General features: G+C 43.1%; 1 protein-coding gene across 2 annotated transcripts; it reads left to right on the top strand.

The window, feature by feature from the left end:
- The first annotated feature begins 173 nt into the window (after positions 1–173).
- MSMB (microseminoprotein beta) lies at positions 174–12,297 on the top strand. 2 transcript variants are annotated; one of them, XM_036827999.1, is made up of 4 exons: positions 174–212; positions 6,127–6,223; positions 7,303–7,408; positions 11,613–12,297. In XM_036827999.1, the coding sequence occupies exons 1-4, from the start codon at positions 210–212 to the stop codon at positions 11,740–11,742; spliced, it is 336 nt and encodes a 111-aa protein (XP_036683894.1). In that variant the 5' UTR covers positions 174–209; the 3' UTR covers positions 11,743–12,297. The 2 variants fall into 2 exon arrangements, with proteins under 2 accessions (XP_036683894.1, XP_036683893.1); XM_036827998.1 differs by lacking the exon at positions 174–212 and adding an exon at positions 873–969.
- The last annotated feature ends 1,234 nt before the right edge of the window (positions 12,298–13,531 follow it).

Consider the following 13,531-nt stretch of genomic DNA (forward strand, 5'->3'; position numbering starts at 1 on the left):
CATAGATATACTCAGAGGGAAGACCATGTGAAGACACAGGGAGAAGACAGCCATCTACAAGCCAAAGCGAGAGGCTTCAGAAGAAACCAATCCTGCCAATGCCTTGATCTCAGACTTCTAGCCTCCAGAATTGTGAGAAAATAGATTTCTGTTGTTTAAGCAACCCAGTCTAAAGTATTTTGTTATGGCAGCCTGAGCAAACTAATAAAATGGTAAGTCCCTCAAATGTACCAGGAAGTTCTGTTTGTTGCCACTCCCCAAAGGCCATCCTGGGCATGCAGGGCTTTTCGGAAGATCATGGTTGAAGAAAGAGAAGGAAAGCTTGCTTGATGTAGCCAGGAGCAGACTTAAGATTCAAGAGGAGTTTTAGAAAGTCCAGGCTGTCCAGGGAAACCTGGCTGCAGGGTGCTGTGTCCTCAAGCCATGGAGAGTGGCTTGGGGCATTTCTGTTCTCTCAAAATAGACCCTCAGGGCACCTGTTGGGCTGACCACTGAACTATTCTTATGCCCCTTCTTGAAGCCCAGCTTCACCACTGAACTATTCTTATGCCCCTTCTTGAAACCCAGCTGGCTGTGTGATTGGCATCCTTGAGCCTCCTTTTCTTTGTGTGTGAAATCAAACAAGATAACATGCCCTGTGCCTAATCGCCCACTCAGCGCAAGGGGGAGGCTCAGGAAAAGGGAGTTCTCTTCCTCTGCTCTTTCATGTCAAGGGCAAATGCATATCAGGGGTGGGAACAGCAAGGGTAAACATATAATTGGGGTGGAGACCTGATTTATTAATAACTCATAAATCATCTGAAACTGTAGTTTCTTGTTGATAGTCAACCCTCTGTAAACACTGAATGTGTCCTTGGTATGTTATCTTTTCTAATGATGCCAAACATGTGGTTGCTGTCTCCGATATAAGTTCAGCATGACTTTCCCTGGATGCAATACCTGCAAGGACTCCTGCTCATCACAATGGAGGTAACTGGTTTCATATATAAAGGCCAGAAAAGAAAAAAAGGGGGGGATATATATATTCTTTATTTTAATATGCTGTGATGTGTGTTTCTACTGGATACTATTCAGGGGAAATGTGACCTGGTCATGAATCTTCTACAGATTACTTGCAATACAATGTGTAGTAGAATGAGCGTCTGGGAGCTTGGGAACATCTTCATGAATTTAGCACTATTTCTGTTCTCTAAAGTCAAAGCTGTTATTTCTTCCAGTAATTTTGGGGTCAATTGGGTTTCATATATGTCTCTAATTCTTGAGCTTTGAGTGAGTGATTTGTGAAATTGAATATAATTTCAGCACTACAGCACTGCATCATTTTACAGATGAGGAAACTGAGCCTGGGGAAGGCAAGAAGCTGCTGCAAGAGCCTCACCAGGAGCCTCTGGGGGAGGAGAGTTGTGAGTCCAGGAGTCCCTCTCTCTAGACCAGTGGTTTCCAAACTTGCCTGTACAGTGGAATCACCTGGGAGTCTGTGAATAATACTGATACCTTACTCCCATCCCAGACACTCTGATTTAATTGGCCTGCAGTGAGGCCTGAGAATCAGGGTTTTTCAAAGCTGCCCAGGTAATTTTCATGTTCAGCAAAGTTTGGGAACCAATACTCTAGGCACTTTTCATTGTATCATGTTGTATTAAGAAAAAATTTTGCATCAAAATCTATAAAAACTCATCTAGGCTTCCTCTCTGTCTTTAATTCAAACTTGGTCTTTTTCGAAGTATCCTTTCCTAGAGTGAGTAAAACGGAATGAACTGGGCTGCTCTCGGTGTGCAAAGGAAGAGGAAGGAAGTGGCCAACCAGCAGGAGTAGAAAGTGAGGTTGGAGAGGATCCTCCCTCGGGCCACGCCTCAGAGACGGGTCTTGAGACAGAGCTGGAAATAGTAGAAAAACAGTGGGATCCTCCCGGTTCCACTCAGACCCCTTCCTCCAGCCTCAGAGTGAACTTTGTAAGCTACAGCCCTGGCAGTGCCCCTGCCCAGCCTAAGACCCCCTTGAAGACACCTGACTCTTGATCCTACAGGGCAAGTCTCTTCAAGGAGCAGCGACTTACCTAAAAGGACACAATTTCTAGGGGCACCACCAGCCTGCTTCATCTCAAGGCCAGGCACAAAGCTGCACCATCTAGAAAATATAACATTTGCCGGCCTTGTAGCTGCACTGTCTCCTGTGCCTGCAAGTACCAGGGGATTATGTCTACTGAAGACAGGAAAGGAAGCAGAACAAGGAGGGAGGGAAGGTGGAAGAATAGAATATGGGAACAGGAAGGAAGTTTAGAGCTTCTGTGGTCAGGGGTGGTCCTCAGACCAGGAGCAGTGGTATCGCCTGGGAGCTTGCTAGAATGAGGACTCAAACTCCACTGAAGCAGAATCTGCAGTTTATTTAATAAGAGCTCCCAGAGTCTCATATGCACATTGAGACAGCACTGGTTTTGATCATTTTTCTTGTGCTTCTCACCTGGGGGCCTTGGTAAAGATTCAAAGGTCATGACCCCATCCTTCTTCAATGAGCCTGAGACTGGGGGTTCCTTATTAGCAACCCAGGTGATTCTGATGCCCACCCAAGTGGGAGAACCTCTCTTTTTACAGGGGAGGGAACTGAGGGAGAGAGGGAGAGAGAAAGGGTGGGGGGAGGAAAAGCATGCCAGTGGCAGGCTATTTTTGAGATAGTGTCAATTGGTTAATCTCAAAACTGAATAATTGGTTCTCCCCTGTCACCATGTTTGGACTCCATCCCCGAGTCATTCAGTTGGGGGCCTCTGCTCAGAGCTGTGGGAGATCTGGGAATTCTGCACTCCTCACTCACCCGGGACTGCAGCCCTGGCTCATGCCTACTGATACCTCTGTTCTGTGACTCGGTGAAACAAGACCTTCAAGATTCCCATGATCACCACCATCTCCCAGGAGCTCCCTTTTTGGATGAAGAGAGCAGAAATTTTGCCAAGAAGCCTGGCCTTTTTCTTTCTTTCTTTCTTTTTTTTTTTTGAGAAAAAAATTCAGGTTTCCACAATGACCTTAAGCTGAAGATTATGCAAAAGAATAAAACAGAGAGAGCAGGTGCACCCTCAAGTCCTGGTGTGAGCTAAATGCATGGAGGGTTTCTTGTAAGAATTGATTTATTTCTCTGTTTATAAAACCAATGCATTTTATTGTAGACAATTTAGAAGATAAGAGAAAAAGTCCGAAGAAGAAAAGTTGTCATAATCCTTCAGCTCCAAAATGACTTGTTAAAATGTGGTACAGAACCTTCAGTATCTCTATGTATCTTTTTACATTATAGAAATCACACCAAGCAAACTGTTTTGTAACCTGTTACTTCACTTAATGATACATAGTGATCACTTGCTCATGTCATTTAATTTTCTCTTACTTCCTCAGTTGACCAGTTTCTTTTCTGAATCATCACGTTCTCAACCAGCCCTGTTCCTGAGCATTTTGATTATTTCCATTTTCCCACAGCAGTGAGCATCCTTGAGGAGACAGTGATCTCCTTCTCTGTGCCATTCTTCTTAGGATCAAGTCTTAGAAGTGAAAAGACTTAGAAGTGATGAAGGCAAATACTGTAAAGAGTTTTAAGATTTTGGATATACACTCCATAAAAATTGTTCCAATACAAACCATCCTTGTGCAATTTTTAAAAATTTTTAAAATTTATTTTATTTTTATTTTTTGGGGCTGCGTTGGGTCTTCGTTGCTGCACTTGGGCTTTCTCTAGTTGTGACGAGCGGGGGCTACTCTTTGTTGTGGTGCGCCGGCTTCTCATTGCGGTGGCTTCTCTTGCTGTGGATCACGGGCTCTAGGTGCACAGGCTTCAGTAGTTGCAGCACGCAGGCTCAGTAGTTGTGGCACATGGGCTTAGTTGCTCCTCGGCATATGGGATCTTCCTGGAGCAGAGATCAAACCCCTGTCCCCTGCATTTGGCAGACGGATTCTTAACCACTGCGCCACCAGGGAAGTCCCCATTCTTGTGCACTTTACTTCCCATATATGCCTCTATTTCCCTCTGGGTATTAGAAATTAAATAATTATTCTTGCCATCCCATTATGATTCTATTTTATCTACATGGTTACATTTCCTGTGTTATCTGTCAGTTGAACTTTGTCATGTATTTATTCGTCACTTCTATTAGGGTCTGTGCATGTGTGTGTGAAAATGCCACTTTATTTCCTTTGTCATTTTTCAACTAAGGATGCTTCTCTTTTTCCTGTTGATATATAGAAACTCTTCATACATTGATGTTGTTCTCCAAATTTGGTAATTGCTTTTTAATTTTGTTTATGACTTACAACTTTTACATATTCAAATTTATTTCTTTTCTTTTCCTTTTATGCTTAGAATAAGATATTTGCCTATATTTCTGTGATTAGTTTATGATCTTATTGTAAAAATGTAACCTTTGAATCCTTTTAGAATGTATTTTATTGTGGGAACTAAAGTAGAAAATTAACTTTGTTTCTTCCTCAAATAGTTCACCGCTTGTTCTAATACCATTTATTGAATAATCATTCTCTACAGATTTCAAAGACTAAGTTTATTTTATAGTAAATTTATATATATATTTATTTATAAATAAATATATATTTTTTCTGGGTTTTCCATTTTGTTCCCTTTATTTGTCTTTCTATTCTTATATCAGTAACACACTACTTCAAGTAGCATCAGCTCATAATTAATTTTAGACATCTTACAGAATAAGTACTCTCACCACATCTTTTTTTTTTCTTTTAGGTTCAATATTTTTTAAAAATCACAGTATCATATTACTTTTCTTTGTAACCATTTTCCAAATTGTCTTCATATTGCCATTAATTAATCATTGCTTGGAACACGTTTTTATGAATTCCATGACTTCTTCCCAAAAGTTTATCCTGCTATTTGCTTTACTCACCACAAAATTGTGCATGTGTTTTGCGGGGGGGGGGGGGTCAAAATCTGGGTCTAGGAGAGTGTGTGTGTAGCACATGTCTCATTCATCATGCATATTACATGCATCGCTCCATCCTCCCCACAGGACTATTTTTTAAAATTAAAGTATGGTTGCTGTACAATATTATATGTTACAGGTGTACAGTATAGTGGTTCACAATTTTAAAGGTTATACTCCATTTATTGTTATTATAAAATATTGGCTATATTCCTCGTGTTGTATAATATAACCTTGTAGCTTATTTTATACCTAATAGTTTGTACCTCTTACTCCCCTACCCCTGTATTGCCCCTCCCCCATTCCCTCTCCCCATTGGTAACTGCTAGTTTGTTCTCTAGATCTCCCACAGGACTCTTTTTATCTCCACTTTACAGAGCAGGTAACTGAGGCTTAGAATGGTGAGATATTCACATGGCTAGTTGTGGGCTGAGCTGGAATTCAAAGCCAGGTGGTACCTGCCCGGCAACCACTGTGCTGTAACACCGCATCCCATTTGAAGGAAACAGATGCAAATGAGCAGATGAGACCCGCTTATCACACCGTCCCAAAGACTGTCTCACAACATCTTCCTTTTTAAAAGGTTCTTGGAAATCCCCACCATAAAGTTTGTTTGTATATTTTGCTTGCTCATCTCAAAATGATGAGAAGAGCAGCTTGATATTTTCCTTTGTCCTACAGATCCAGTGTCAGCATAGATGAGCTGATATGTTCATCAGCCATCAACGATGCCTTCATCATCTGGAAAATGAAGTTCTTACCCTTGTGGTCTAAGAACTCTAACTAACCCAGTTAGCTCCAGCAAGTCTCCAATTGCGTTTTCTTTGTCTCCGTACCTTTGTCAGTGTTTTATTATCTTCCTGAAACTCTTCTCACTCCCTCATTTCTGTCCTTTAAATTATACATGCTCTGCAAACAGCTAAAAATCTCTTATCCACAAGGGTTTCCTGAACCTCCTCTGTAATAAAATAGAACACTAACATTATTGCTCTATGACTTTTCACTCACATTTTGCTTTTTCCCCAGTTTATTTTAGTAACTTGTATAGATCTTGTTCCTCTGCTAGATTATCTGAAGGTAGAAGCTCTACCTTCAAACCACTTGTCAGAGCCTAGCAGGGACCTCCATACAGGACACGCAGTCAATGATTACAACTGAATTCATTCGTTCTTCTTCCCTGACCCTTCTTTACATTGCAGAATGCTCTTCTGGGTAGCCTCGTGGTTTTAGCCACCTTGGCGACTTCATGCAACGCCCAGTGCTATATCATATCTAATCAGAACTCTACACCTAATAGTAAGTCCTGGCTTTTCAATGTTATTTGACTGCATCCTGGTAGACATAACCTGTTGGCAGATGAATGCCCTTAAATCTACATGAGATAGAAGGTTAGGGCAGATACATAAATGGAGTGAAATGAGGGACTTCAACTTGCCATTTGAATAAGATAGTGGTTCTCAACCTTAGCTATATGAGAATTGCCTGGAGAGCTTTTGAAGCTTACTAATGCTCAGATGGTTTCCATTCAAGACCAGGTAAATCAGAATCACTGGGATAGGAGCTACACATTTAGAAGCTTCTTGATTGACTCCTATATGCAGTTAGGGTTAAGAGTCATTGATTATTCTAGTACTTCTCAAACTCTAAATGTGCATGCAAACCCTCTGGGAGTCTTATTGAAGTGCAGATTCTGATTCTGTGGGCGTGGAGTGGACTGAGAGTCTTCATGTCTCGCGGCCTCAGGTGGTGCTGATGTCGCTCATCCCTCAAGCACACATGGACCGCCATGGATCTAGAGCAGTGGTTCTCATTCTTGGTTGAACATTTGAACCTGTTGGGGGAGCTTTCTAAAAAATATGGCAGCCTGGAGCCCATGCCCAGAGATTCTGATTTCATGGTTCTGGGTTGGGACCCAGGCATAGATTTATTTTTTATTTTTTATTTTTTAATGCCCAAGATGTTTCACATGTGCATTGGGGGTTGAAAAGCAAAGCAAAGGGAAGAGGAGAAAGGAGGCATTTATCCAGACATAATATAGCAGAAAAAAATTCACCCTAAGTACCCCTAGGCTCATAATAGCTCTCTGATTAAAGAGAGAGGGGCTTATATTTTCTTGAAATGTCTGTTCTGAAACAAACTCTGGGTAGATTTAATCTTGCTGTAAGAAAACATGATCAGTGGCACGAGTTGGATAGTACTGGAATTTAGCCATGAGTGAACACCTGAGCACATTTCTTATATGCCTTTAAAATCATTGAGATTCTCCCTCTCTGGGTGGTGTGCAGAGGGCATGGGCTGGCCCCAGTGTCCTACAAGCCTTGTTCTGGTTGCATGACTTTGGGACCGTGCTGATGATACCACATGTATTATTTTAGAATGCAAGGATCTCAATGGAGTCATACACCCGCTGAACTCAAAGTGGAAGACTGAGAACTGTGAGGAGTGTACTTGTGACCAAGGTGGAATTTACTGTTGCAACACGTAAGTCTCAAGCCAACAGGGCTGAGAGGCGGAGGCAGCTGCTGTGCTATCTGAGGAACAGCTACTACCTCTTTCAAAATCCCATCCCGAAGGGGGTTTAGTTTTCAGTCCTATTTCTTTTCCTTTCTTTTTTTTTTAACTGTGGTAAAATATACATAACATAAAATTTAGAATTTTATCCATTTTTTTGGTTTTTGTTTGTCTGTTTGTTTGGGTTTTTTGGCTTCACCGTGTGGCATGTGGGATCTTAGTTTCCTGATCAAGGACTGAACCTGTGCCCCCTGCATTGAGAGTGCAGGGTCTTAACCACTGGCCCGCCAGGGAAGTCCCTAACCCTTTTAAAAGTTATGTTCAGTGGCATTAAGTACATTCACAATTTTGTGCAACCATCTCCACCATCCATCTCCAGAAATTTTTCATCTTCCCAACTGAAACTCCATATCCATTAAACAATAACACCCCATGTCCTGCTCCCCCCAGCTCCTGGCAACCACCATCTACTCTCTGTTTCTATGAATTCGACAACCCTAAGTGGAATTGTACAGTATTTGTCCTTTTATGACTGGTATTGGGAAGGAAGAAAACTTTCCTCCACCGTTCTAGGTTCTTCTGGTTAAGAATTCAATTGACATGAGACAGATTAACAGGAAAAAAATCAAATTTAATTTCATATATACGGGAAACCCACATACACGAGAGGTTTAGAGACAGAAACCTAAAGGCAGGTAAAATGAGGTATATATGCCATCCTGAGCTAAGGAATAGATTAGGGGCTTGGGGCTTCCAAGGACAGGAGAGTCATTTACAGGATGATAAGAATAAGAGTATATGTTTGGTAATTAGATGTTTACCATGACAGATAAATGGGGTCACTTAAATAAAATTTATCTCTGGTAATAACTCTTCTCTGGGAAGAATCCTCAATTTAATACTACCTAGGTAGTTAATGGGGCAGTAGTTTCTCTTGAACCTGCAAGGTGTCTATTGCCTTTAGCTCAGAATAATCCTCATGCAAAAGTGGCACATTTGGGGGAGGCTTGTCCTGAACCCCTACACTGGCTTATATTAATGTAACGTCCTCTAGAATCACCCATGTTGTAGCATGTCTTAGAATTTCCTTGCTTTTTAAGGCTGAATAATGTTCACTGTATATACAGTGAACATTATTCAGCCTTAAAAAGCAAAAAATAAATTATATTAAATATATTAAATTATATATATTATATATCGCATTTTATTTATCCATGCATCTGTTAATGGGTTGCTTCTACCTCAGTCTTATTTCTTTTAAGTTGTTTTTGAATCTTGATAAATAACCTTTATTATTAAATATCTAAATCCATATGGGTTGCTGAAGACAGGCTAGTGTACCCAGTAGTCTGAAGCTATTCTAGAAGTGAGCTGGTTTTCACTTCAGTCTTGCTTGGCCCGTGGCAATTTGCAGGAACAGGAGTGGCTCTGAACACAGGCAGAGGGAATGGATGTGAGGAGTAAAGGATGATCTGTAGTGAACCTTGAACTCTAAACCCGAAGTTGCTTCACTGCTTAAGTTTAACTCAAGTCAGCCCAAAGGTTACGCAGATGTTTTCTGCTGGGTTACTGTGGACTCCAAAGTTCTGGTACTTGGGCCAATAAAACAGAGTGTCTGCAGCATGGCCCTGTTTCCTCAGTAGTTACATCCAAATCAGCCACTCCACCTCCACTCCCCCACCCCTCCCATCCATCTGATGTCTTCACATCAGCCTTGGCCCTATAGTGTTTTGCAAGAACAGGAGTGGCTTTGATGATAGAAGCATTGGCATAAAGTAGTGTTTCCCAAACTTGCCTGATCACAGACTCCTCTGAGAGGATTGATGAAATACAGATTCCTGGGGCCCACCCCCAAACCTACCAAATCAGAATTTATAGGAGGCCATGCAATTTGAATTTTAACAAGTGCCTCAGAGAGTCTTATGATACCACCAGGAAGTAGAAGAGCAAGCACTTGACTTAGAACATCTGAATGCTACTGAAGTTTAAGTATCTGGAAAGTTCTGAATACATTTGTTGAGCATGCCCCATGCTAAGTGCTAAATGGAACAAGAGGAATATCAGATCCGGAGACTGCATGTCTGGCTGCCCGAAGCAGGTTTGCAGGTATTGCCTTGGCTGGGTCACTGCGTATTACAACTGAACCTTGATTTTGTGCTCCTGAAATTTGATATTGTCTTTGTATCGAGTGTCAATGTGACTCTGGAGTGCGATTGTATCAGCAAGGTTAAGGCCTAGTGAGCTCTTCCTCTCTGACATCAGAGTGCAGCTCCAGAGTGGCTAAAGCATCCTTGTCAACTGGATTTGACACGCTCCCACCCCACTCAGTGATGCATCATCACAGCCACGTCAATATGATCCTCTTCTAGGGGTCCCGTGGACCTAGTGTGGAAAACAGTGAAGTGGGAAGAGGCTTGATGCTGGAGCCAAAGTAACTGAGTCTGAATCTCCATTCCTTTGTATACCAGCTGTGTGCCCTGTATAAGTTTCTTAATCTCTCTGAGCCTCAGTTTCCTCACTGTAAAATAGGGATCATCAGGTGGATATGAGAATTAAATGAGGGGGTTCCTGGCGGTCCAGTGGTTAGGGCTCGGCGCTTTCGCTGCTGAGTGTCTGGGTTCAATCTCTGGTTGGGGAACTAAGATCCCTCAAGCCACGAGGTGCGGCCAAAAAAATTAATTAATTAATTAAATGAGATTCAGCATATAAATTCATTCACTTAAAACAGATTTAATGCCTTCTCTGTGCCAGTTATGTGTCCCTCAAGCCTGGGACAGTAACTGACTCCGAGTCAGGGCCCACAGAGCCCCTTCCCTCTTCCCTGCCACGTTGCCTATCCCACTTAACACAGCGCTCCACGTGGAGGAAAGGGGCATATTTTCTCTCCTGCTCAGAGCCACCAACTCCTTTCCCCTATAATTATCTCGCCACCTATGAAGCTTCTCTCATGAACTTTTTTTTTGTGATAGCAAAATACACGTTTTGATTAAATTTTCTCTGGGAGAATTTTTTAACCCATTGCACTCTCTAAGGCAGTGGCCCCCAACCTTTTTAGCACCAGGGACCGGTTTCGTGGAAGATGATTTTTCCACGGTGTGGCGGGGGGTGGGGGGGATGGTTCAGGCGGTGGTGCGAGTGATGGGCAGCCGCAGATGAAGCTTCGCTCGCTCACCCACCACTCACCTCCTTCTGTGTGGCCCAGTTCCTAACAGGCCGCGGACCAGTACTGGTCCTTGTCCCGGGGGTCGGGGACCCCTGCCCTAGGGGCCGTTGTCCAGATCTGAAGCTGCCTAGTGGCAGTCGAGGCTGAGGTTGGTGGCCCAGGCTGCTCTGGCCTCCCCACTACCCAGGCCACCTACCCCAGGTGCCTTGGGAAAAGCTTCTTCCAGTCTTCCCTTTGGTTTCCAGATTACCCTTTGGGAAGAGGATTGAAATGTCCTCTTTTGTTAAAATAAGTCAAGGGTTACCTTGTGGAAGGAAACAGTCACAAAGGGCCCTGGGGATGGCTGTTCTGTGTACACTTTGGGGACGGGCAATTTAAATCTGGGGTTTACAGTTGGGTTTCAAGAGGGCAATGAGCCCTAAAATTGTTGGCACCCTTGAATGTGTGGGTGGATTTTCCCCAGGGAGATTGTTTCCAGTTTTCATCAGCTTTTCCCAGGGCTCCATGGTCCCTACCTGGAGTGACTCGTTGTTTCTGTTGGCTGAGCCAGCTCCTGGCCTAACAAGCCTCTATGCCAGGCTTGGGACAACCATTCCCTTCCCACATTCAAGCAGCAGTACTGCTGGCTACTTCTTGAGCAGGGATGACAAGAAGAGCCAGGCTGAAGCAAGCTGCCTGGCCTCAGAGGAGTCCAGACCTGCCTCTGGGCCTGTTGGAAGTTGCTGTGGTCCTGTGTGCGCGGGATGGAATTTAGCAACAATGTCAGGGATGGTCTGTGTTCATAGTCTAGGTATATATATATATATATATATATATATATATATATATATATATATATGGGTGCAGATTCCTGAAGGTGGCATTTTGGGGTTCCCAGACAAGGGGTGACCTTAAATAGGTGAGGGGCACCCCAGACACCTGGAGTGCGGGCTGCTTCCAGCACAAAGCTGGCCCTGGGGAGGCTGGACATCCTATTCCTTCTAACAGGCCTTGTTCTTGTCTCAATGACAGTGCTGCTGTACCTGTGGATTATGACACAAACAAGTGCCAGATAATCTTCAACAAGGAGACCTGCACCTACACAGTGGTGGAACAGGAGGACCCAGGAAAGACTTGTGCTGTCAGTGGATGGGTGTTATAATGTGCTTCTCATGGGCCCAGAACTCCCAGCCTGCAGGGGGCGCCCAGGTTCTCCCAGGCCAGGCGTCATTCTCCTATGGCCTCTGATAGTCTATGATTGTATAACCCCACCTATCAGTCAAAAGTTTTGAGCAAACACTTGAATATGTGTATACTTTTAGTTTATAAATTATGTATGCATTGATAATACACACATTATAAAGCATGTCAACATTTAAAGGAGACAAAAATAAATATGAATAAAAGTTATTTTCCCTCCACTCCCATAGATCATTGTGCATCCCTTACTCAGGGGAGCACTGCTGCTTCTCTTGCTTCTGATAGATGTGTGCTCTGCTGCCCCAGTGTCCCACTATCTGGTGAAAAATTCAAAATATAAATGTGTCTTCAAGATGAAATGAGATCCTCTATTTTCTTTGAGGTTTTCATGTTTATCCTTCCTTCCTGTTCTTCAGAGAGTATCTGCTGTGTCCCTCATATAAATCTGTGTTTGCCTGAGGTTAGAGCAGGTTAGAGCAGGATAGCTTGGAAGAAGTGCCTCTAAGCCCACTTGCAGCCCAGTGGGGTGTTAAGAGGCCAGGAGTCCTGCCTTGTAGATGGGGAATGGCTTGGGTGCAGGGCTACAGTATCAGTACTCAAAACTTAGGGACTTAAAACAGTGACAGTGCCGATCATCTCTTGCTGTTTCTGTGTTACAGAACATTTGTTCAGTCAACAGGTCCTTACTGAGTGCCTGGCAGTGCTCTGGGCCTGGGGATACAGTAGTGAACCAGAGAGATCAGGTCCCTGCTCTCTTGGGGCTTAGAGTTGGGTGTGTGTGTACGTGACAGATCACAAACAAGCAAAGAACCTTCTGTTGAACAGTCCATGGGCAATCAGTAAAGAGCTTTATTTCCCCTCTGCCCCCTAACCCCACCTGTGCAAACACACTATGTGGACTAGTTGAGCAATCTAGGCAGGTCCTAGATTTGGGTCACCCTAAGATAATAAAAAAGTGCCTTGGTCACTTTTAGTTACAAAAGAAGTCTCAATCTAGAATCTGCCTCTGAATTGAAGAGGGAATGAGGGACAGTATGATGCCATCTTGGCTCCGTCTGCCTGTGGCAGTGTTTAAGATGATTTACTTCCTCATGAGGCTTTTGTGGGCCTTTCTGATATTCCCTACAGCTCCTCTTTCTCTACAGCTCCGCTCCTAATCACAGGCCATGAGAGCCCTTTTAGCTTCTGCATCTGAACCTATGTTTCCTGTTGCTGTCTGCGGAGATAGCCTTGCCCCTTGTTATTCTTGGGTGAGATGCATAAAACCCAATTACAATCATTTCCTTTGCAATTCCTACTCAGATGGGAAATCTGGGGAGCAGTTAGCAGCTAGTATTGGGGACCTCTGTCAGAACTAAGAAAGATTCTTATTTTAACATCTGGTAATAAACAAACAAATAAATAAAATTCCAATGTGGATAATTAACGCCAAAATGTGAGGGGAGGTACAGAGTGGTGGAATGTGGAGTGCAGAAAACTGTGTGGTGTGTGATATGGTGCAAACAAGAAAATGCTTTGAAGTCAGATGGTGTAATTTGGAACCTGGGCTCAGACATTTATTTATTTACTGAATTTAAAAAATTGTGGCAAGGTATACATAACATAAAATTTATCATTTTAACCATTTTTGTGGACAACTGAGCGGCATTTAGTATACTCCCATTGCTGTGCGACCATCACCACCACCCATATCCAGAACTTCCCATCTTCCCAGACAGAAACTCTGTACTCATTAAACAATAACTTGCCTT

The sequence above is a fragment of the Balaenoptera musculus genome, chromosome 16 (assembly GCF_009873245.2).
Source record: "Balaenoptera musculus isolate JJ_BM4_2016_0621 chromosome 16, mBalMus1.pri.v3, whole genome shotgun sequence".
Taxonomy (NCBI): Eukaryota; Metazoa; Chordata; class Mammalia; order Artiodactyla; family Balaenopteridae; genus Balaenoptera; species Balaenoptera musculus.